The sequence below is a fragment of the Myotis brandtii genome, unplaced genomic scaffold (assembly GCF_000412655.1).
Source record: "Myotis brandtii unplaced genomic scaffold, ASM41265v1 scaffold422, whole genome shotgun sequence".
In the NCBI taxonomy this organism is placed as follows: Eukaryota; Metazoa; Chordata; class Mammalia; order Chiroptera; family Vespertilionidae; genus Myotis; species Myotis brandtii.
Genome location: NW_005366171.1, coordinates 3117249 through 3140621, shown reverse-complemented (window position 1 = coordinate 3140621; position 23373 = coordinate 3117249). Strand labels below are relative to the sequence as shown.

The 23373-nt window shown below is 38.4% G+C and overlaps 1 protein-coding gene across 5 annotated transcripts in view; it reads left to right on the top strand.

The window, feature by feature from the left end:
* The window catches only part of ZBED5 (zinc finger, BED-type containing 5), a 43360-nt gene extending 24686 nt beyond the window's left edge, over positions 1-18674 (top strand). Inside the window, exons 1-2 of one of the 5 annotated variants that reach the window (XM_014545880.1) lie at positions 290-585; positions 1787-5276. In XM_014545880.1, the coding sequence (XP_014401366.1) occupies positions 3086-5164 (2079 nt within the window). In that variant the 5' untranslated portion in view covers positions 290-585; positions 1787-3085 and the 3' untranslated portion in view covers positions 5165-5276. Of the gene's footprint in view, positions 1-289; positions 586-771; positions 5277-18251 lie in introns of those variants that run through there. The other 4 variants (XR_001363605.1, XM_014545881.1, XM_014545883.1 and 1 more) reach the window with 4 other exon arrangements.
* Positions 18675-23373: the final 4699 nt, after the last annotated feature.

The window sequence follows — 23373 nt, the reverse complement described above, 5'->3', positions numbered from 1 at the left end:
GTCCTTTCCCTTCCTCCCGCCCCACTGCTCAGCGCGAATTGGTGGCGAGGAGCAACGGTGGCGCTGATTGGCTGGCGGAGGAGTCGCTCGTGGAGACCGTGATTCGAGGCGCTCCAGGGTGCTAAATTTATCTTCTGAAGAGCGACCGCGCCAGCCGCGAGCCGGATCTCTGTGGAGGTGGCCTAGGCGGTGTCCCTGAACTGAGAGCATCACCCTGCCCCCGAATCCTTCTCCCCGGTTTTATTTTTCATTTCCCCCTCTCGCCTCCTCCCCCCCAGTCCGCGACGGCTGTCTGTCCAAAATGGCGGCCGCGGGCTCGCTGGGACGGCGGCGCTGTCCTGCAGCCTGGCCGCACTAGACCATGCTCTCCATCTCCGACGGAGGCGAAGTAGAAAGCTAGTGTGGGGTGCTCAGACGCGTACATGCGGTGGTTAGCCGAGGCGGCCTTCCGGGGACGCGAGAGGAGATTTGTGTCGGCGAGGGTGGGCTCCGACCGGAAGCGAGCCCAGGTGTGGCGGTCGGCGAGCATCGCACGCCAGAGACGGGGAAGAGCTGAGGGTTGGCTGTCCCCGGCCAAACATCGAGGTGACCGTTGCTGAAAGCATTTCGGTGCTGGAAGGGGTGTCCGTACCCAGCGCCTGCCTAGGCTTTCTGGGTGGACTGCACGCCTGCCGAGCCCTCTCGTCCCTGAGGGTATTGTCCAAACCCAGAGGGTGGAGGTGAAGGGATTGTGCTACCTTTCAGCTTGACCGGAAGAAACAAAAAGTGAGAGAGCCGCCCTTTTCAGGGGGTGGAGTAGAAACTTTGCTCTCTAGGGAGTCCAGACTTAGTCCTCGAGAGATTGGGGGAAGCACCTCTGAAGGGGGGTTGAGGCCCTCTTTCCTGAAGACGGGCGTCCCACTCCGCTGTGCCCTCTGGCAGCTGAAGAGAGGGATCCTAATCTGTTAGATCCACCAGCAGCTCCACGAAGCTCTCTGTTGCTCAATCCAAAGAGAGACTATGGGAAGGAAATCTGCTCTTTTTGCTCCCAAATAATGGAGAAGTGGGGCTTTCTGCTGCTGCCAGTTTTGAGATCCTCGACTTTCTGACAGTTGTAACCCATTACTCCCTGCACCATCCAACTTCTGGTATCAGATATTTTAGTGCTTAGAAAACTAAGGTTATTCAGGGACATACAAGTAAGGGCTAGGCATGTAGGTTCTGCACTCAAACTTTTTGGGTTCTGTAAGTTCTTCACTTAAAAGGTGACTTCTCTGTGTCTATTTGTTCATCACCAAAGTGGCGTTATTGATAGTCCCTGACTCTCAGGTTTGTTTTAAGGATTAGATGAGTTCTATAAGGGATTTAGCAATTACTGGCACAGTGTAAACAGTGATCACTCAGTATGCATCAGTAACCTTGGAGATTGGTTAATGAGGGGACAAATGGTTATAGCAAAAAGGCATATTTCATGTAACACTTCCATTTTAGATTACTCTTAGTGCTTAGTTTTAGAGACAATTAAAGTGTGGCTGTACTTTTAAAAGTTAGGTTTAGTTTTTGAACGTTTCAATGAAGTCACTGGATGGAAGAGCATCTCAAAACAATGAAATTACCAGGGTATTAACTAGGACAAAAATATTAGCATATTTATTATAGGCATCTTATGTTTCAGTCCAAGGTCTGCATTGCATGAAGAATCATTTGCATTGCCAGGATCTAAAATAAATTGTAATGGATGGTCAACTTAGAGGTATGTAGTTAGTGCTGCTTTTACTGTCTCTAATTTTAATTTTTCTCATTCTAGGCTATTGGTTACTCCCCTTCCATCCCACCCCTTAATTTTATTCTTTTGAAGAGTCTACATTTCAAGCTGCTAAGGTGGAGAATGTGATTCCAGAAGGGGAGTACTCCTCATTTCAGGTATCTTACCCTCTAGCTATTAATAGGAAAACCATTTTGATTCAGGATCCCAGGATCTAACGTGAGAATACAAAGGTTACTCTGTAGCCAAGTCAAAGTGTAAATCAAAAGTAGCTGTATTTGGATTGACACTAAATTCTTGTATCTTAACTTATGAAGCTAGTAGTATTCTTTAGAGGTCATAAAATTTGTGTTACCCTTGCTTTTAATTATGCTTTAACATATATATATGAGGAATAAACCTATTAAAATTACAGTTTATGTTTTTAGGTCTTGGTTAAGTTTTCATCTATAGTATAACAAGATGCAGAGTAATCATTAAATAATACATTATTTTGAATGAGTCAGTTTGGATAATATAAATACTTATGTAATTTTAAGTTCAGAGAAATAGCTAACTTTTGGTCTACAGTTTATTTTTCAATTTCAACACACAGTATTTAGGATATAGCAGAATTCCATGTCTTGCAAAACTTGAACTGTTTGTGTGTTTTTAATACAGCTTAATAGTTATTAGCCCTGAAAGGAGCCTTCAGATATATAATAGTATCAACAATGAATGTATCTAATGGCAACAGGCATCAGAAAGCTAAAAGAGATTCCAAGATACCATGAAAAGGGGTTGGTAAATTATGCCCTATGCTGTTTTTGTAAGTGGAGATTTATTGAAATACAACTGTGCCCATTTTTTACATATTGTGTATGGCTGCTGCCATGCTACAACTACAGAATTGAGGAGTTGCAACAGAGTTCATATGGCTAATAAGTAAAAAATATTGATTATATTGCCCTTTACAGAAAAAGTTTGCCAACCCTTGCCATGGGACGTATTCTTCAAGTTCCTTTAAAAACATGCTTATCAATTCTATTATTTCTTAACCCAGTAGTTCCCAAATTGTGTTTTATAGAATATTAATATTCTCTTAAGTTAATAAGTGTTCTGAGAAAAAAGGTTTTTTAATAGTTTATCTTAAGATATAAGTTTAAGACTACTAAACTCATTTCTATAGCTTTTATTTTTATGTGATAATCTACCTTTAAGAAAAGGTGTGCCATACCTGAGAGCACCAGGAAATCGCATGAGAGATCACCTGATAGACGAACGTGTGATGCTCCATCTGCGCATTGATGCATAGGCAGCATTTACAAATTAACTGATGTGTTGCTATATATCATCTCTTTGATGATTGCTCATCTTCTATGTATCCTGTCTTATAATTTCAACAAATTTGTGATACTCAATGTTTATTCTAAACTAACCATGTTTTGTACCACAAATACATTGCCTATGGATCTATTGCCGAAACAAGGAAGTCTTAAACAAGAAGTAGAATCATTTTATCAAATTGTGTCTGAATCAAATGATCAAAAAGTTGGAATATTACAAAGTGAAGATGAACAGTTGCAGCCATCAGTTTCTAAAAAATCAGAAGATGAGCTTTCCAGGGTTCAATTTATGTCCACTTCCAACAAAATAACATTTAGTAAGAAACCAAAAAGAAGAAAATATGATGAAAGTTATTTGTCTTTTGGATTTACTTACTTTGGAAATAGAGATGCACCTCATGCTCAGTGTGTGTTATGTAAGAAAATTTTATCAAATAGCTCTTTGGCCCCTAGTAAGCTTCGAAGACATTTGGAAACGAAACATGCTGCATATAAAGACAAAGACATAAGCTTTTTCAAGCAGCATCTTGATTCACCTGAAAATAACAAACCCCCACCACCTAAAATTGTTAATACAGATAATGAAAGTGCTACAGAGGCATCGTACAATGTAAGTTACCATATAGCCCTGAGTGGAGAGGCTCATACTGTTGGTGAATTGCTTATCAAACCTTGTGCAAAAGATGTCGTGATGCGGATGTTTGATGAACAATACAGTAAAAAAATAGATGCAGTGCAACTATCAAACAGTACTATTGCACGCCGAATTAAAGATCTAGCTGCTGACATTGAAGAAGAGCTTGTTTGTAGACTGAAAATTTGTGATGGGTTTTCGCTGCAGCTAGATGAATCAGCTGATGTTTCAGGACTTGCTGTGCTACTTGTGTTTGTTCGTTACCGGTTTAATAAGTCTATTGAGGAAGACCTACTGTTATGTGAATCTCTGCAAAGTAATGCTACTGGTAAAGAAATTTTCAACTGCATCAACAGTTTTATGCAGAAACATGAAATTGAATGGGAAAAATGTGTTGATATTTGTAGTGATGCTTCTAGGGCAATGGACGGGAAAATTGCTGAGGCTGTCGCCTTGATAAAGTATGTGGCTCCAGAAAGTACCAGTAGTCACTGCCTATTATATAGACATGCACTAGCAGTTAAAATAATGCCTACATCTCTAAAAAATGTGCTAGATCAGGCAGTACAAATCATCAATTATATTAAAGCTCGACCACATCAATCCAGACTACTAAAAATTTTATGTGAAGAAATGGGTGCCCAGCACACAGCACTTCTTCTAAATACAGAGGTGAGGTGGCTTTCCCGAGGTAAAGTTCTTGTAAGACTTTTTGAGCTTCGTCGTGAACTATTGGTTTTCATGGATTCTGCTTTTCAACTGTCTGATTGTTTAACAAATTTATCTTGGCTCCTAAGACTTGCATATCTTGCAGATATTTTTACTAAATTAAATGAGGTTAATCTGTCAATGCAAGGAAAAAATGTGACAGTGTTTACAGTATTTGATAAAATGTCATCATTGTTAAGAAAATTGGCGTTTTGGGCCTCATCTGTAGAAGAAGAAAACTTTGATTGTTTTCCTACACTAAGTGACTTTTTGACTGAAATTAATTCTACAGTTGATAAAGATATTTGCAGTGCCATTGTGCAGCACCTACGGGGTTTGCGCTCTACTCTGTTAAAATATTTTCCAGTAACAAATGACAATAATGCTTGGGTTAGAAATCCATTTACAGTATCTGTGAAACCAGCCTCATTAGTAGCACGGGACTATGAGAGCCTGATTGATTTAACATCTGATTCTCAAGTGAAACAAAATTTCAGTGAACTTTCCCTAAATGATTTTTGGAGTAGCCTAATTCAAGAGTACCCAAGCATTGCAACGCGTGCAGTTCGTGTACTTCTTCCTTTTGCTACAATGCACCTGTGTGAAACAGGATTTTCATATTATGCTGCAACAAAAACGAAATATCGGAAAAGGCTTGATGCTGCACCTCACATGCGGATCCGACTTAGCAACATTACACCTAATATTAAGCGGATATGTGATAAAAAGACACAAAAACACTGTTCTCATTAAAATTGAAGGGTTTTGCATGTCTCATGATAACCAAATATAAGATGAAAATAAAAGATGATTTACTTTATATCTGGCATTTTGGGATTTTAAATAAAATTATTCAAGTTTTTTATATTGCTTAGATTTTAAGAAAATGAAAAGAATCAAAAATTTAAATATGTATTATCAGTATTTCTTCTTCACATAATTTCAAAGGGTCTCATGATCATTATCTTGACTCACAAGATAAAGTCCCAATTCCTTAGCATAACATACCTCTTTAGGATCTAATCCTTACTAATCTTTCAAGCCATGTCTATCCTGCAGCCCACCAGTCTTGTGGAATTTCTTGCCATTTCGTAAGCATCACACTGTTTCATGCTGTCAGGTCTCAAAAAACTATTCTTTCCCCTTCTTGCTTCCTGACTAATTCCTATTTGCTTTTCAGCACTATAACTTAATTTATCTTAGGTACTCTCATTCTCTACCTTTCTATTTTGGCCTTATTTTTTGTGTCTGTCTCAACTGTGACAGTTTGGTAGTCTCATGATTCCCAGTTGGACTGAGCTCCTATAGGGTCTTATCCAGCTCTGTGTCTTCATTATTGGCAAAAAGACTTACTGAAGTGATGCTCAATAAAGGAAAGAATGTTGAAGGTGAACAACAATAAATGGAATAGGGTGTGGTGGATTATATGTGTATATTCTGCATATTTAAATGCTACTCTTGGTGATTTTTAGCTCAATTGTTCTGTTACCTAGAATTCAGTATGGCTGTTAGGCAAAAGTCACTAAGAATGTCATGGCTCTGGTTTAAGCTGGACTATTGGGGAAGATGGGAGGAAGTATGAAGAATATTTTCAGATCTTGTTTCTTAGTTCCTATGTACATTATTGCAAATTCCATACACTGTAATCTAAATTAATGAGACTTTACTTGAAGATGATGAGACTCTAAACCTCTATCAATTTATTCTTAGAATACTATGAAAAATTTCTGACATTCCTGTCTCTAGGCTTCTCTTCCCATATCACACCACACAACACAGATCACCAACTCAAGAGCTACTGCAGATAGCCATTATTTATTTAATCTCACTTATTCATACCTGTCTCCCATTTTGGGAGTAGGAGTACCTTCCCTCACTACAGCAGGATGTGGTAGAATCACTAGATCTAGGTACCTACTCCACTGTTCAACTAGCTACTTAACATTGGGCAATTGAGCCTTCCTGAACCCCAGTTATCTCATCTGTAAGATAATTCTGCCTCCTCTGAAGGGTTATTCAGATTAAATGAGAATGCGTAAAAAACTTCTAACAGGGTGAGTAGGAATAGATATGCAGTGTATATTATTCTCTGCATATCCAACTATGTCTCAGTTAAACTTCACTCCACACTCACACTTCTAGTCTTGAGTTTTTATTCTCTATGCAAAAAGCCCTCCAGGCAACAGGACCCGAGTTCATTTGAGGCAGCAAGATTAAGCATCTCTAGCCCATGCTTTTCCCCCTTTGTCACATTATTAAGCAGCTATTTATATGTCAGGTATCTTACTAGATGCTTGTATGTTATCTATGATCTTTACAACAATCCTAAAGGATTAGGCAATTTTTGAATTTGGCCATGGTCACACAATAAATGCCAGAACTTAGTTTTAAATGGATCTTTTCCAAAGACTCCTTTTTGCAGTTACTGCCTTTCAAATTTTTCTAATAGCATCAAATGGTGACTTGGAAGTATAGCTAAAACATCCTACTAAAATCTGAACATTTCTTTGAAATTTTGTGTTACTTTTTCTAGATTCATCCAAAATTAGCTATTTCAAAGTTTTACTGCTTATTTTAAAAATACATATGTAAAAAACAGGGATTACATTGCTATCAAGTAAAATTAATTTTCCGAAAAGATTCATTATCATAACACATGCAGTACTTTTTGTCAGCTAATCCCAGAATTGAATCTACCCTAGTTTGAGGAGCATGTATAATACCATAATGTCTACATCTGACGGATAGATACCTCAAATCTGGTAACTAGACGCCTTAGGTGATTGCTGAACCAGAGCCCTTGATTATGTCATCTGTCCAGGATGTCAGCCTCTTAAGAAATAAGACCTCTGTGCTTTACAGATTTCCCCCTAACCTCTTCTGAGAGTCTAGATTCCTGCATTTAAACTTGTCTATTGACTGGGACCCTCCTATCTGCTACTAAATCTCTTCAGTCCCAGCCCTCCCCAACTTGGTTCTTGATGCCAACTGTTCACCTGTTTTATAAGAATACTAGAGGCCCGATGTATGAAATTCATGCAAGGGGCTTGGCCCTTGTAGCCACGGTAGCTTGCCTCGGCCCTCACAGCCCCAGCTTCTTCCAGTAGGTCATCTGGCTGTCCAGTCTAATTAGCATATTATGCTTTTATTATAGATTCTAAATAATATTTTCATGTGTCTTCAAATGACAGCTACCCTTCCTGCCTGTTCATGAAACAGTAAAATTCCCCTAATGTGTTCAATCCAAAAGGACTTTCCCACTTTTAATCCCTATATGTCTAGTAATTGAAATTGTCTTGATTTCTTAATGAGGGTTATTTCCTATGTTAGTTTTGTGCTATTACCATACATATGTAAATATACAAATTATACTCTCATAGCTAAGACTTATTTTGAATCATTTACAGAACTTAGCAAATTTTTAATACAAAAAGTGCTCAGTGAATTGAATTCCCTAGCTTAAAGGGTGAAATATTAATGTGAAATACAGTTCATACTATAACATGAAAATTAGCTTTAAAGTCCTTAGCCTCACTAAAACAGATAAGGCAGTAACTATTTGCCTTTCAAAGATTTCAAAAACATTTCTTTAATAAGCCCCCATGTTGCTTTAAAAAATGCAATTTAACTCCCCAAAATATAATTCACCTACAATTAGTTTTTTTATTTGTTTTGTTCTTTTATTGTCTAAAGTTTTACATGTCTCCTTTTTCTCCAGTTGACCCCCCCCCCCCCAGCCTGGTTTTGTTTTTTTGTTGTTAATCCTCACCCAAGGATACTTTTCCATTAATTTTTAGAGAGAGGGAAAGACAGAGAGAAACTTATTGATTGGTAGCCTCCTGCACAAGTCCTGACGCTCTATCCACTGAGCAAAACTGGCTAGGGCCACCTACAATTCTTGAAAAACATCATCTATGTGCATCTGAAATTTAGCATGTTTGTTATTTACTTTATCTTTTGAAGTTGCTGTAACTGCACTGTTAATTAGTACAATGGAAAGAATTCTAAGCAGGTATCAAGAGACTTGTGTTCTGCAACTAATTAACTGTCTTAGATAAGTTCATCCTCTCTAGAACTTAGTTTCTTCATTTATTAAATGAAAGGGGTTGAACAAGAATAGAATGAGCCCTAAAGTTCTTGTCAAATAAGATTAAAATTTAAACCTAAATAAAGGCTAGCGCAATGGTATGATGTGCTCAGTTACTTAAATACATGGTTGTTTTCTAGGAAGCCAACTTTTTTTAAAAATAGTTTTATTGATTTCAGAGAGAGAGAAACATCAATGATGAAAGAATCATTTACCAGCTGCCTCCTGCACGCCCCACACTGGGGATCGAGCCTGCAACCTGAGCGTGTGCCCTGACTGGGAATTGAACTGTGATGTCCTGGTTCATAGGTCAATGCTCAACCATGCCGGCCACTGAGCCATGCCTGCCAGGAGGAAACCAAGCTTTTTCAATGACTCTTTACCATAATATTTTCCACCAACCAAATAATAAGATGTATAAATTGCCTCATCATGAATATTTACTAGATAGAAGGACATGCTTTTTCAGAAGGGAGATGCACTTTGAAATTTAGAAAGCATTGGAAAAACTAAAATCTCTTTGATTATGACTATATTGAAATCCAGTGTATATTAAATAATAACTAAAGTGTCAGGCAGGCTGCAGTGGAAATTGCTATGTCCCCAGCAGCTCATTTCCTCTCCCAAATAATACCCTCATTTTCTTTCGAGTGTCCATTCTTCCCTTATATAATCCATGTATGTAAGTAAGCAAAAGCTAACCCCACTCCAGCTTGGGGAATTTTGTCTTAAGCTAGTAGCTTTCAATTTTTTGTTACTCCAATTCACATTAAGAAACAGATTTTACATTATAATCTAGGTGTGTATAGTATATGTATGAACACCAAAGTCATAAAACAGTACTAACCCTTCATATGTGCAATCTCAAATCTACTTTTTAAAATAGGACCCAAAGATTAAATTTATGATCCATTCTTGGGTTATGTGATCCACCACCATTTGAAAAATACTGGTGAATGTAATGCCATTGCCCTTACAAAAATTGTTCAGGGCCGAAACCGGTTTGGCTCAGTGGATAGAGCGTCGGCCTGCGGACTGAAGGGTCCCAGGTTCGATTCCGGTCAAGGGCATGTGCCTGGGTTGCGGGCACATCCCCAGTGGGAGATGTGCAGGAGGCGGCTGGTCGATGTTTCTCTCTCATCGATGTTTCTGACTCTATCTCTCTCCTTTCCTCTCTGTGAAAAATCAATAAAATATATTTAAAAAAAAAAAAATTGTTCAGGAACTTGGATCTAAGCCTATTAAGACATAGTATTACTCTAGCCACAGGAATTGGTCCAGGAATAGTATGTGACCCAATACAGGCTAATGAAAAGCAAGGGCAGTATTATAGGGGCTTTGAGAAAAGACGTGTCCTCCCTCTTTAGGAAGAAATAAATGTCGGGTGTCCTTTAAAGGCCTGGAATTGCTACAGCTCTCTAACTACCAGCATGGGTATAAAGCCAACATATAGAAGAGGACAGAGCCAAAAAATTAGTGAGAAATGAAACCAGAGCTCTGATTGAACCACACTTGATCACTATTCTGCCTTTAATTTTTTTTGTTACCTAGGCCAATAACTGCCCTTTATGTTTAAGGCACATTATATTGGGTTTTCTATTACCATAAACAAAATCATCTAATATAGTGGTCTAAAATGAAAGCAATATAAAACTAGGGTGTATTAGTAAACTTAGCTGCAGTGATAAGTGCCATCCCAAACTAAGATTATCTGATTTTTGGTTATTCAGCCATCTACCACAGTGTTATCAGTCAAAACTCTGTCACTGGTAATATCTTACAGACCAGAAGCTAAATCAGCACACACTTTGACATTATTAGGTATCAAATGCCATTTATTTCTCTTAGTGAAACAACTTGATAATATATGGATTTTACTTAGTAGCTTGGGCTGGATTCGTTATGAATCGGTTATATAATTCAAATTAGAAATTGACCTTGAGCCCAGCCAGCTTGGCTCAGTGGTTTAGTATCGACCTATTCATGGTTTGATTTCTGGTCATAACACATGCCCAGGTCGCAGGCTCAATCCCCAGTGTGGAGCATGCAGGAGGGAGCCGATCAATGATTCTCTCTCATTGATGTTTCTATCTCACTCTTTCTCTCCCTTCTTCTCTGAAATCAATAAAAATATATTTTTTTAAAAAAATTAACTTTGAAAGCAAATCTTTTCATTTTTCCTTTAATTTTTAAAAGACCTTGGTGGTAAATATGATGGAATTTTTAAAGGTTTAATAAATCACATGCATTGTGGGAGAAATAATCAGCCAGAAATAGTTTGGGTAGTCCTCTATCTTAAAAGTTGCTTTCTGTCAAAGAGGTAAATGAGTTCCCTAAAGGATTATTTTAACTTCTCAGAATCTCACTTAGGAGTTAGCATTGATCTCTTTGCAAATACCTTTGAGCAAAATAAACCATTCCCCAAACAATCTGTGACTTCAGGTTTCAGGTGGTGATCTAAATGCCTACATTTGACCCTGCCTTCCTAAAATTCTGTTGACATGCTGAAAGAAATACCAAATTTAGATTAAATCCATAGCAATACTACAAAACAAAAAGGAGTAAAGGTGTCATAACTCTCAAAGAATTTACATCCTAGTGGGAAAGACAAACTATTAATTGCTATGTAGAAAATAAAACAGGTTAATGTCAGTAATGAAGAGTGTTAACTGAGTTAATCTGAGATGGTCTCTTCAAGAAAGTGACATTTGAGCTGAAGCCTGAGTAATAAGGAACCAGTCAAATGAAGATTGGGGAAAGAATATTCCAGATGGAGAGAAGGCAAGGGCACCCTGATGCAGAAAGAGCTTGGTTGTGTTTGAGGAATAGAAAGATTAAAACATTGTTAAAGAGGAAGGAACCAGATTACTTAGGGTATTAGAGGCTAACATAAGGAGTTTGGATTTTACTTCAAGTACAATGGGAATCGATTGTGTATCTTAAGCGGAAGAAGGGGTTGTGGGTAAGGTTATCACCTCCAAGGGGTATTTGTAAATGTGTGAGGGCATTGAGGGAAGAGCTATTATAAGGGTGGTTTAGATCAATTAATACAGACAGAATATCCACCCACATAGGACCCTTTCTTTTGAAGAACACAAAGTTTCGATGATACTGGGGCCTTCATTACTTCTGAGGAGACCCAGAACTTTAGAGACTCCACTTTGGAAAATGTACATATTAATTGAAAGCTTTCCCATCTACATTTTTAAGAGCAGGGAACATACATTGGACCTCTTTCATATGATAGAGCACCACGTTAGACTCCTTTTGGCACTGTTTTGTTGCACAAATTTGACAACCATTTAAATTTGGGAGAAAAGAAAAATCAACTTGGGAGCGTGCAAAATTTAATGGCAGATATCTTTTGTCATAAGGAAATGTAGTACATTAATTAAACAAATGCCCATGATCTATAAAAATCCCAGATTTGGCTTTCAGTATGTTTTTATTGAGTAAAGGGATGAATGTTGAGTCTCCAAGCCTCTTCTAGTACCCCTTCAAGTTGGCTGCCCCACCATGTTCTTTTTGCAGCCATAACTTTTCCCCATCCTTCCCCTGTCCCTCAAGAAAGAGAATCCCTTGATTCTTAGTGACTGGGAAATTTCACTGTTGGAATTATTTTTTCACTTAATTTTTCAACTTCCTCCACCAGATGATTTCAAGATTTCATGTAAAGAAGTAGCCGAAGCTCACTGCCATAAATATATAAGGAGAACAGTGCTCTGAATACTACAACACTGGGTTGGCTTAGAATGATAAGGATTTTATTCCAAGGCGTTTCTCCATGCTACTAAAACAGTATCTTAAAAATCACTATGGATGTCCATTTCCAGAGCACTTCATAGGTGTCAGTCAATTAATTCTTCAGTAGGTTATATAACCATGTTACAGCTATGGAAGAATTAATTGCTTAACACTTAAGAGCTGCTTAGGGTTTAGAAAAGGACCTTTGAAATGCAAAGTGTTACTTTTGCTATTCTATATGTATGAATGAAGAGGTTAGACTTCTCTTATAATAAGTAAAATGTCATGGTATATTGTCAAAGCCTCACATGCTTTTACAGTTCTTAAAAGGCTCCCAGTTTCACTCAGCAACATTCATTCACCATTTTTTTCTCAACCAAGCACCTATTTCAAGAAGCACTTTAGAATACACCTATATCAACACCAATTCATTTTTCAAGTACCTGTCACAGCTTGTGTTAAATATCCATACAGTAGGCCCCCTACCCCCTTTTCCAAGGAGGATACATTTTAAGTACTCCAGAGGATACCTGGAATCCTATATGTAGCACCGAATCCTATATGTAGCACTGAATCCTATATATACTGTTTTTTTTCTATACATACATACCTATCATACAGTTTAATTTATAAATTTGGCACAGCAAGAGGTTAACTATATAGTAAAGTAGAACAATTATAACATGCTGTAGGAAAAGTTAATTGTGCTCACTCAAAATACTGTACTGTTCTCACCTTTATGATATGCAATGATGAAACGCATATGTGATGAGATGAAGTTAGGTAAATGACATAGGCATTGTGATGTAGCATTAGGCTATTATTGACCTTCTGATGATACATCAGGAGGAAGATTATCTTCGTGTGATCCTGGATCATGGAGCCATGGTGATGTTGATGGTTAGATGTCAAGAGCAGACGATGTTGATGGTTGGATAAATTTAATGTTTTCGGACCGTGGTTGACCATGGGTAACTGAAACTACAGAAAGTGAAACCTCAGATAAGAGGGGACTACGGTGTAATAACATATCAAAGCACCATAAATCTACCACACAGCTGTATCAGGAACTAAGTCACTACCGCTTTTCAGGAGGGCTTTGGAAACATTTTTTTCTGACAGTTAAATGTATATTTGTTCTATAAAACAAGCTATGCTCATGGCTTCAGTCAGATACAATATAGAGTTCTAGTCTGTTGTGGGTTTGAAGTTCTAAGTCTTACTAATTTCACAATAAGTTAACAACCAATTAGGTTCTCACAGTATTCCTGCAAGCATCAAATAAGTCCAACACTCCTTAAATTGTGCAACAGCAATAAACTGTACCTAGTATATTTTTGCTTAATTTTGTAGTCAAGATAAAAAGTAGACTTTCATCAACTAAACTTTATACCAAAATATGAGAAATGAATAGAGTTTATGAAACAAATGCCTGAAGTTCAAGACACAAACCCTGTTATGAAAATCAATGAAGAATTGTTTGGAGTATATATGGAGCATTTATCTGGTAGTTAGCCAGTCAAATACTGAAACACATAACCATGCCTCTGCCTTTTATTATATCACTACTAGTGAAATTTACTTAAATTAGGACAAAGTTGATGATAAAGTAAATGTTGCATTTCCAAGTCAGATTTAAAACACAATCTAGAATAAACATAGGAAAGAAGTAATAAAAGTTTAAATTATTATATCCAATTTTATAGTGAAAGAGGGAATATAAGCTCCATGAGAACAGAGATCTTTTTTTCTAAATATATTTTATTGATTTTTTTACAGAAAGGAAGGGAGAGGGATAGAGAGCTAGAAACATCAATGAGAGAGAAACATTGATCAGCTGCCTCTGCATACCCCCTATTGGGGATGTGCCACAACCAAGGTACATGCCCTTGACTGGAATCGAACCTGGGACCCTTCAGTCCACAGGTCAACGCTCTATCCACTGAGCCAAACCGGCCAGGGCGAGAACAGAGATCTTGACTTATCCACCTTTGTATTCTCAGGACCTAAAGCAGTGGTTCTCAACCTTCTGGCCCTTTAAATACAGTTCCTCATGTTGTGACCCAATCATAAAATTATTTTCGTTGCTACTTCATAACTGTGATGTTGCTACTCTTATGAATTGTAATGTAAATATCTGATATGCAGGATGGTCTTAGGCGACCCCTGTGAAAGGGTCGTTTGACTGCCAAAGGGGTCGCGACCCATAGGTTGAGAACCGCTGACCTAAAGTAATGCCTGACACCTAGTAGTTCATTAAATAAGTTGCATTAACATGGTAATGATGGGAAAAAACTAGGTTTGGATATAGGCTCTGACATTTTCTAGTTGTGGAATATTGGACAAGTACATAAGTTCTCTGGCCCTCAGTTTCTTCATCAGTAAAAGAGGAATAATTCTCTTTTTCCAGTGGGGTATGTGTGTTTTTTAACACCTCCAAGCACCAGGTGGCCTACAATTTCAATTCCGACACTATCTACCTGGTTAAGGGCTCAGTCCTACAAGACTGACAAGAGAATGAAGTTGTGTCTGTGACACCCATCGACCCCCTTAACATGACCTTAGCAAGTCCAGGTCACCTATGCCTCTCTGAGAGGCTATAGATCTGACCTTTATGAGGCTGCTTATAACATGGTAGCTGGCTTTATCAAAGTGAGCAAGTCAGAGAGTGCCAGTAAGAAAAGTCACAAACTTTTATAACCTAATTTTGGAAGAGTTATCCCACCAGTTTCCTTGTGTTCTATTAATTAAAAGCAAGTCCCTTTAGTGAACCAGGATGCAGGCTCTCAACAGACATCAAATCTTCTGGCACCTTGATCTTGGACTTCTCAGTCTCCAAAAGAACTGAGAAATAAACTTGTGTTGATTTTTTTTTAAGGATAGCTAGATACAGCCCACACTCAGGAGGAGAGAGTATGACACAAAGGCATGAATACCAGGAGGTAGAGATCGTCACTGTGAGCCCTTTTAGAAGGCTGCCTTCTGCAGTCTCAGAGTGTTCAAGTTGCTTATCCAGTTTTACAAAGCTAACAAGTAGCAAACCAAAATTCAAAATCACATCTGCCCGACTACAAAGCCCACAGTGTTTTTATCTATTACTCTTTCCCAATGCATACATAGGAATAATGTCAAGTTAGCATAAACTTGTTTGGAATAAATCTAGTGTTAAAAGTCTGTTTGTTCTTGTCCTGTTTGGGTGGCTGAGTTGGTTGGAGCATCGCCCCACACACCAAAAAGATTGTGGGTTTGATTCCCAGTGAGGGCACATACCTAGGTTGCAGGTTTAATGCCCAGTCAGGGCGAGTATGGAAGGCAACCAATTGATATTTCTCTCTCATGATGTTTCTTTCTCCCTCCCCCCCTTTCTCTCTCTCTAAAATCAATAAAACATATCCTTGGGTGAGGATTTTTTTAAAAATTTGTTCTATAGGATAGTAAAGCCATTTCCTTCCTAATTGTTTTTCCTAGGATCATTCATCCCAATCACTTTCTTAATGACAGTGAGACAGACCAGTAAGCCAGTACCAGTGGAATAGGAAGACAGACAGATAGCTGAACAAACTGACCAAGCAATTTACAGCCAGATACAGAATGTAACCTCCAGCCTATAGATAACCTCTAGGCTTCAGTTGTATTTCAGCTCCAGGCCCAGAAAAGCAGCAAAACCAGGTAGGCCAGCTTCTATGACTAAGGACCCCCTGCCCTGGCACTGACCAATCAGTAGAGACCACCACCCTGAAAGGACACACCTGGAAAACTGATGAATATTCTGCTGAAGCCTTCCCCTGAGACCTCACCTAAGATTCCTGCCTGGCAGAGAGATAAAAACCATCAAGATATAGGACCCAGCTCATGCCCTTTCCCTCTGGGGAGCATGTCCACACCTTCCCCTTCTCCCTCTTCTGCCCCAACAAGTACACATCTCCTCAACTCTAAAGGTCATCACAAGACTTGCAACCAGGGTAGCAGTGGGCAGCAACAGCTTGTCCCAGGCTACTCCCTGAACCTTCAAGGCTCCCTTTTCTCTGACTTCCCAGTGAGCTAAAGCAACCCAGCCTAGGCTCTCCTGTTGCTGCTTCTGTGCTAAGTCCTTCCTTGTTTCAGTGCCCCCAGTTTTAGTGAATGTACTCTCAATCACCTGGATTCATGCTGTGCAATCTCTCCTACACATGCATTACTGGCTGGCCTGACCCTAGGCAGACCAGCTCAGGGCCAGGTCCCCTGTCTGGTAACAATAGCACAAGTTAAACCTTTTTCATTCTTGGTCCATGGTACTATGAATTACAAATTGTAGTGATATTAGAATTTTTATTTTTAAATTTGCCCTGGCCAGGTAGCTCAGTTGGTTAAAGCGTAGTCCCAATACACCAAGGTTGTGGGTACAGTCCCTGGTCAGGACACATATAAGAGTCAACCAATGGTCCAGCCGGTGTGGTTCAGTGGTTGAGCATCAATCTATGAACCAGGAGGTCACATTCGATTCCCAGTCAGAGCACATGCCTCGGTTGTGGGCTCGATCCCCAGTAGGGAGTGTGCAGGAGGCAGCCAATCAATAATTCTCATCATTGATGTTTCTATCTCTCCCTCTCCTTTTCTCTCTGAAATCAATAAAAAATATTTTTTTAAAAAAATCAACCAAGGAATGCATAGATGAATGGAAGAACAATTCAGTGTTTCTCTCTCTCTCTCTCTCTCTCTCTCTCTCTCTCCCCTCCCCCCCTTCTATCCTTCTCTCTCTCAAATAAATAAATAAAATAAAAGCATACAAAATGTAAATTACCTCTCAGCAAGACCATAAGAAAAATAATGTGATAGACACATTAGTGTTACTAATAACCTGGAAAGCATATTTTTCATTTGTTAATTTATTCACAGTTTAGTAGGGGAGAGCATAGCCATTTGTAAATGAACAATAAAGGTATACACAGGAGCTATGTAAATTCATAGAAAAATATGGTTAACTTATGAATCAAAGAAGAGGAAAAATATTCTTTGAGTCTTGAAGCATGAATCTGAATTTATCAGATGACCTAGGCACAGAGTTTTGTTTTGTTTTTAAAAGCATGGCCCAAGATTTTTGGAGCCCAAGATTACCAGCAGATTTGGAATTTTGAGAATCCCTGAAAGTGAGAATGCAGATAGGATCAGATTAGCAGAGCAAGAATCAGATTTCAAACTGAGAGGCAATGGATACAGAGTATTGGGAGAGTCAGGGAGGGGGAAGGGCATAATGTCTTAGAGCAGCCGTGGGCTAACTACGGCGGGCAGGCCGGATCCGGCCCGTTTGAAATGAATAAAACTAAAAAAAAAAAAAGACCGTACCCTTTTATGTAATGATGTTTACTTTGAATTTATATTAGTTCACACAAACACTCCATCCATGCTTTTGTTCCGGCCCTCCGGTCCAGTTTAAGAACCCATTGTGGCCCTTGAGTCAAAAAGTTTGCCCACCCCTGTCTTAGAGTAACCATAAAGGGTAACTTGGAAATGGAATTTGAAACCTCTGGTTGAATTGGCTTCTCCCTCCACTCATCCTTCAAAGCTAAAGGTATCCTGGAATGATTTGCCCGTAGGCTGACATAGTGACTCTGAAAACTTGGGGCAGTTTCCCATCAGGCAGTACCCCAGGTAGCTACATCCAGGAAAGGAAGCCTAATTTCACACCCAGAATATTAACCACTGGCATGTCCTGTTTAAGATTACGTATTATCCCTCCCTCACAATTACCAGAGAAAACTATGATAATAGAAACAGCATCATGCACAGAACAAGTAATACCAAGATGAGAACAAAATTAAAAACCACTAAATACCCAAGGAAGACCAATACCATGAAAGGGTGGTACCAATCAACAAAAGAAAGAATACCCAAGCAAATAGTTATTACAGTAAACAGAGGAGGATCTTGGAAATAATAATTATAATACTTATTTAGTGGAATTTATATTGGGTGTAGGGTTAGGCATTGTTCTAAGCATCTTACATGTTTTTTTATTTAATTCTTATACAGAATCTCCCGAGGAATATGAGAGAATGTTGCATCTAACTTTTATATAAAAGGATGAGTTGAAGATTATTCAAATTAAAAGATGGTTTAAACAGCAAGTGGACCTTGATGAATAGCAAATTAGCAAAACTGGAAGAATAAGCTGAAGAATTATACCAAAAGAACACAGATACCTGGGGAAAGGTGATTTAAGAAACAAGATAAATCCAGAGATTTCAGTATCTCTCTCATAGTTCCAAAGAAGAGATAAGAGATAATTTTAGGGCAGCAAAATTGAAAAAATGATAGAAGACAAATTTCTGTTATGACTAGTGTAATTCAGAAGAAATTCTTAATGTCATTTGTATTTTTAAAAAAATCAAACAGTATATAAATGTATTTTTTATTGTCCGGTTACATCTAAAACTTCATCACTATTTTATGTATTTCTAAGTTATATATTTTGTATGTTTTCATGATAATTTTGCTTTTAATTTTAATTTAAAATAGCTTTTAATTTTGAAATTTAGACACAGAAAAGTTGCAAAAATAATACAAATGCCTTTCACCTAGCTTCCTATAATGTTAATCTTTCATATAATCATAGAAAATTAATAAATTAACTTTAGTACTATATTATTAACTAAACTACGAATATACCTTATATAAACTAGAAGGAAAAACAAGTCAATGGGAATGATACAGGGTGGAACAAAAGTAGGTTTACAGCCCTGGCTGGTGTAACTCAGTTGGTTGAGCATTGACCCATGCACCAAGAGGTCTTTGGTGTGATTCCTGGTCTGGGCACATACCCACGTTTCAGGTTCAATCCCCAGTAGGGGGCTGGAGGGGGAGGCAGCAGATCAATGTTTCTCTTTCTCTCTCTCCCCCTTCCTCTTTCTAAAATCAATAAAAAAAATATTTTTTAAAGTAGGCATATAGTTATAAGTATGCAAAACACAGGATTTATTCTTGTATTATAATGTATCAATGATTATATTATTTTCTTTTTTTCTTTTTTTTTTAAAAATATATTTTATTGATTTTTTACAGAGAGGAAGGGAGAGAGATAGAGAGTCAGAAACATCGATGAGAGAGAAACATCGATCAGCCGCCTCCTGCACATCTCCTACTGGGGATGTGCCCGCAACCCAGGTACATGCCCTTGACCGGAATCGAACCTGGGACCTTCCAGTCCACAGGCCGACGCTCTATCCACTGAGCCAAACCGGTTTCGGCCATATTATTTTCCATACAAAGAACTGTAAACCTACTTTTGCCCCATCCTGTATATACAAAACAGAACAAAGGAGATGGATAGCTACTACATCCTCATTTCAACAACTGGTCTTGAGTCTCTGTTTAAAAGATCCTTCCATCATCTAGTTCCATATTCATTTTGCCAGCGTCTACAGTTGGTTGAGGTTTTCACGTGAAATGGCAATATTAGGAGGTGACCCAAAGCATCCCCTGGGTTCAGACATTCTCATCCTTGCTCCATTATGTGGCAGTAATCAGATTTTCCTTTGTTATCAAGGAATAATCTTCCCAACCTACACTGTAACCTCTTTTTTCCCTATGGTTTCAATGTTACAAAGAGCCCAAAATAAAGTATAAACTTCCAGTTAAGTAGAACCGTTGTCGGATTTTCTGGGAAAACCATTCCTTCCTTGGATACTAGGACCTTTAAATTGGCAAAGCTCAAACTTGTGGGAATAGAAAGCAAAACATTTTATGAGTACATCACCATGTTTAAATTGGCAAAGCTCAAACTTGTGGAAATAAAAAGCAAAAACATTTTAGGGGTAGATCACTATGTATAATAATGGAAGTGTCTAACTCACCCCAGTATTGTGGATAAGGGAGAAGCAGCACTCTATATTAGTTGCTGTTTCGCAGCATGTAATGCTATAAGACAGGAGTTGGCAACTTTCCTGTAAAGGGCCAGATAGTAAATATTTCAGTCTTTAAGGACCACATATGGTATCTGTCACATACTCTGTTTTTGTTCACAACCCTTAAAAAGCGTAAAAGCCATTTTTAAAGGCTATACAAAAGCAGGATATAGGCCAGGTTTGGCCCTCAGACTGTATTTGCTAATCCCTTCTATAGGATAAAACTCTAATTTTGCAAAGTGTTCCCTCTCTGCTGGCACTAGGATGGAGTCTTTAAAAGACCATTCCAGAGTTCTAAAAGCCAGCTGCTACTGGATGATGGGGATATACAGTAAAACCAGTGAGTCTTGTTTGCTTGTTATTCTGGGTTAACAGGGATTAACACCATTGCCTGATAATCCCTAAAGTCAAGATACCACCTACCCCCATGCGCCCACATAGTTTTACACTCGTAAATAGCTGTATATCCCTTTGGGGAAAGGTTGAAAGAAAGATTTACACATACTTTTCTTTTAATACATATTTTTTATTCCAGAGAGGAAGGGAGATAGAAACAACAATGATGAGAGAGAATCATTGATTGGCTGCCTTCTGCATGCCCCCTACTGGGGATCAAGCCAGCAATCCAGGCATGTGCCCTGACTGGGAATGGGAATCAAACCGTAACCTGCTAGTTCATAGGTCGAAGCTCACCCACTGAATCACTCTGGCTAGGCAATTTACACATACTATTGGTGTTATCACAAGGTCTTTTCTTAAAGGTACCTAACATACTTTTTTCAAGAGCCTTTGAGTCTGTAAACTTCTCAAGATTAGGAAATGAGTGAAAGCTGTTATTAGTAGTGTCTCTAATCAGGCCTCTCCTTTTCCAACCTAGAGTTTGTTCAGTTACATAAAAATGTAAGTCCTTAGTGAGCAACCCATCTGTTTTAGTACTGGAAACTCTTAAGATCAATTAACCACCAAAAATCTCTGTAGGTCAAACATTTCAATTACCATTCAGAAATTGTGCCCACTGTGTCCTTGGCAGTTATGTTCTGTTATCTGGCATCTCAGGATTCTTCACCATCATTGAAATTAGAAAGCCCATTTCAGTGGCAACACATGCAACTTTTGTCCCCAGAAGACAGTCATTACAGTAATATTTAGGCATGCTTGTGCTGTTCTCACCAATATATTTCTTCATGCTATAGGGTGATGAGAAAGTGTGCTCTAGGCCCTTTTGGGGAGTATAGTGGTGGAAAATCCAATATGAATAACAACCCTCTTCAGTATTGCTTTCCTCACAAACTTTGGAGCTTGTCTTCAACATTATATCAAGAAATGTGTGGTAACCCAACTTTATTAGCTCCATTCACCAGTTGAATGATTTTTAACTAACCAACTAAGTGTAATCAGACCACTCCTAGATACCCAAACTCATACACTGAGTCCAAAATATCTGGTAAGTGTTCTCTAAGAGGTGCAAATCACTAATTTTCTAAGAGCCTTCTTAGAGACTGGTTACCACAAGATTTCTGTAGGGTTTTCAAGAAAGGTAAGATCAGTCTCATTAGGGGAAGAAGGGAGCTGCTTCTGCAGGCAAGGACCATTCATTGGAGTTTGGCAGCACAGGGTGCCATTTTTGTTGTACTATTCTTTTACAGTCAGTACCCTCATTTGCACATCAGAGGTCAAGTGAGGCTGTTAATTCTACCTCTAATATTTCAGTGTTTTACTGAAGAAGATCTGCTTCTAATTTTTGGTGTGTTAGACCTGTGGCTACAAAAGATACGTTTGGGGGGCAATAATAGAAAACCCCTGCTTTTCCTTAAACATGCCCTATGCTAAAAATTTGGAACCTATAATTTTCTTCAGTTTTCTAGCACAATTAGAAACAACCAGCACAATACCTGCACGTGTATTCCTTGTGCCTCTTATAGTGGTCTAACTCAGCAACTAGTTGGTTTACCAAAGCCTTACTTTTAATAGGCACTTCATTCCAGATTACCCCAGATGATAATTTTTTAAAGCAAAAGTGGAATATATTTTCTCATGCAACTGAAAAGTCTATGGATAGACATGGATCCAGGGACTCAAAACATGTAAATAAGAATCCATTCCTTGCCATCTCTTAGCTCTACCTTCCTCTGTTGTCTTTATTCTCAGGGAGTCTCCATGTGACAGCAGAGATGGTCTCTGGCTTACATATTACTAATTTAGCACAACATCCATCAAACTGAATTGTAGCTGGAGTCCTAACTGAAAAGGAGTCTGGGAAATGTCTCTATTAGCCTTCTAACTTTTTCAGATTAGAAATGGTTTGAGCATCAACCAACAGCACCTATATAATTTTGTTTATATCAAATAGTATTATTACACTGTAGTCCTGGCCGGGTAGCTCAGTTGGTTTGAGCGTTGTCCCAATACACCAAGCTCGCAGGTTCCATCTCCAGTCAGAGCATATACAAGAAGCAACCAAGGAATGCACAAATAAGTGGAACAACAAATCAATGTTTCTCTCTCTCTCTCCATACCTCTCTCTAAAATCAACAAAAAAAGTTAAAATATATATTATTATTATTATACTGTAGAAATTTTAGTTGTATTTGCTATAGTAGAGTGAGAGTTCTTTAAGAACAGGGACAAAATTGTATTCATGTTTAGGATATGCGGCATTCATTAAAGTATTAAAATGTCTTCCTTTATACCTATAACATTGGAGTTAGAAGAATTATCTAGTCCAGCTCCCTAATACCTATGAATAAGCCCAAAACTAAAGAAAGTGAAGTTTCACATCTGTTTTTACCTACCCCAGCTCTTCATGGCTTAACCTGCTCATCTCTTATATGTTGACACAATTGTACCTTAGATTCCTACTAGATACTTCTTTGGGTAAATTTTTATCTTCCCTTTGAATAGAATTGGAATTATCTTCCTTGTTCAATTGGCCCAGAAACAGCTCTCTAGTCCTAGTCCTGATCATTAGACAGTTAGCCTTGATAATCTACCCCTATGTCTTATGCTAAAAGGGAAGTTTTCACCTGGCATTCTGAAGTTCAAGAACCCCCTTCTAGACACCAAAACGTATAGTAATGTTGATACCAACTATTTATCTCAACACAACTGTAGATTGACCCATCTTTGGCTACTGAATCTCTCCTATATTGCTGACCTCCCTCTGCCATCAGCCAGGCTTAACATGATGGCAGGATCTAATGCAGTGGTTCTCAACTGAAGGGTGACTTTTTGCCTCCCAGGGGACATTTAGT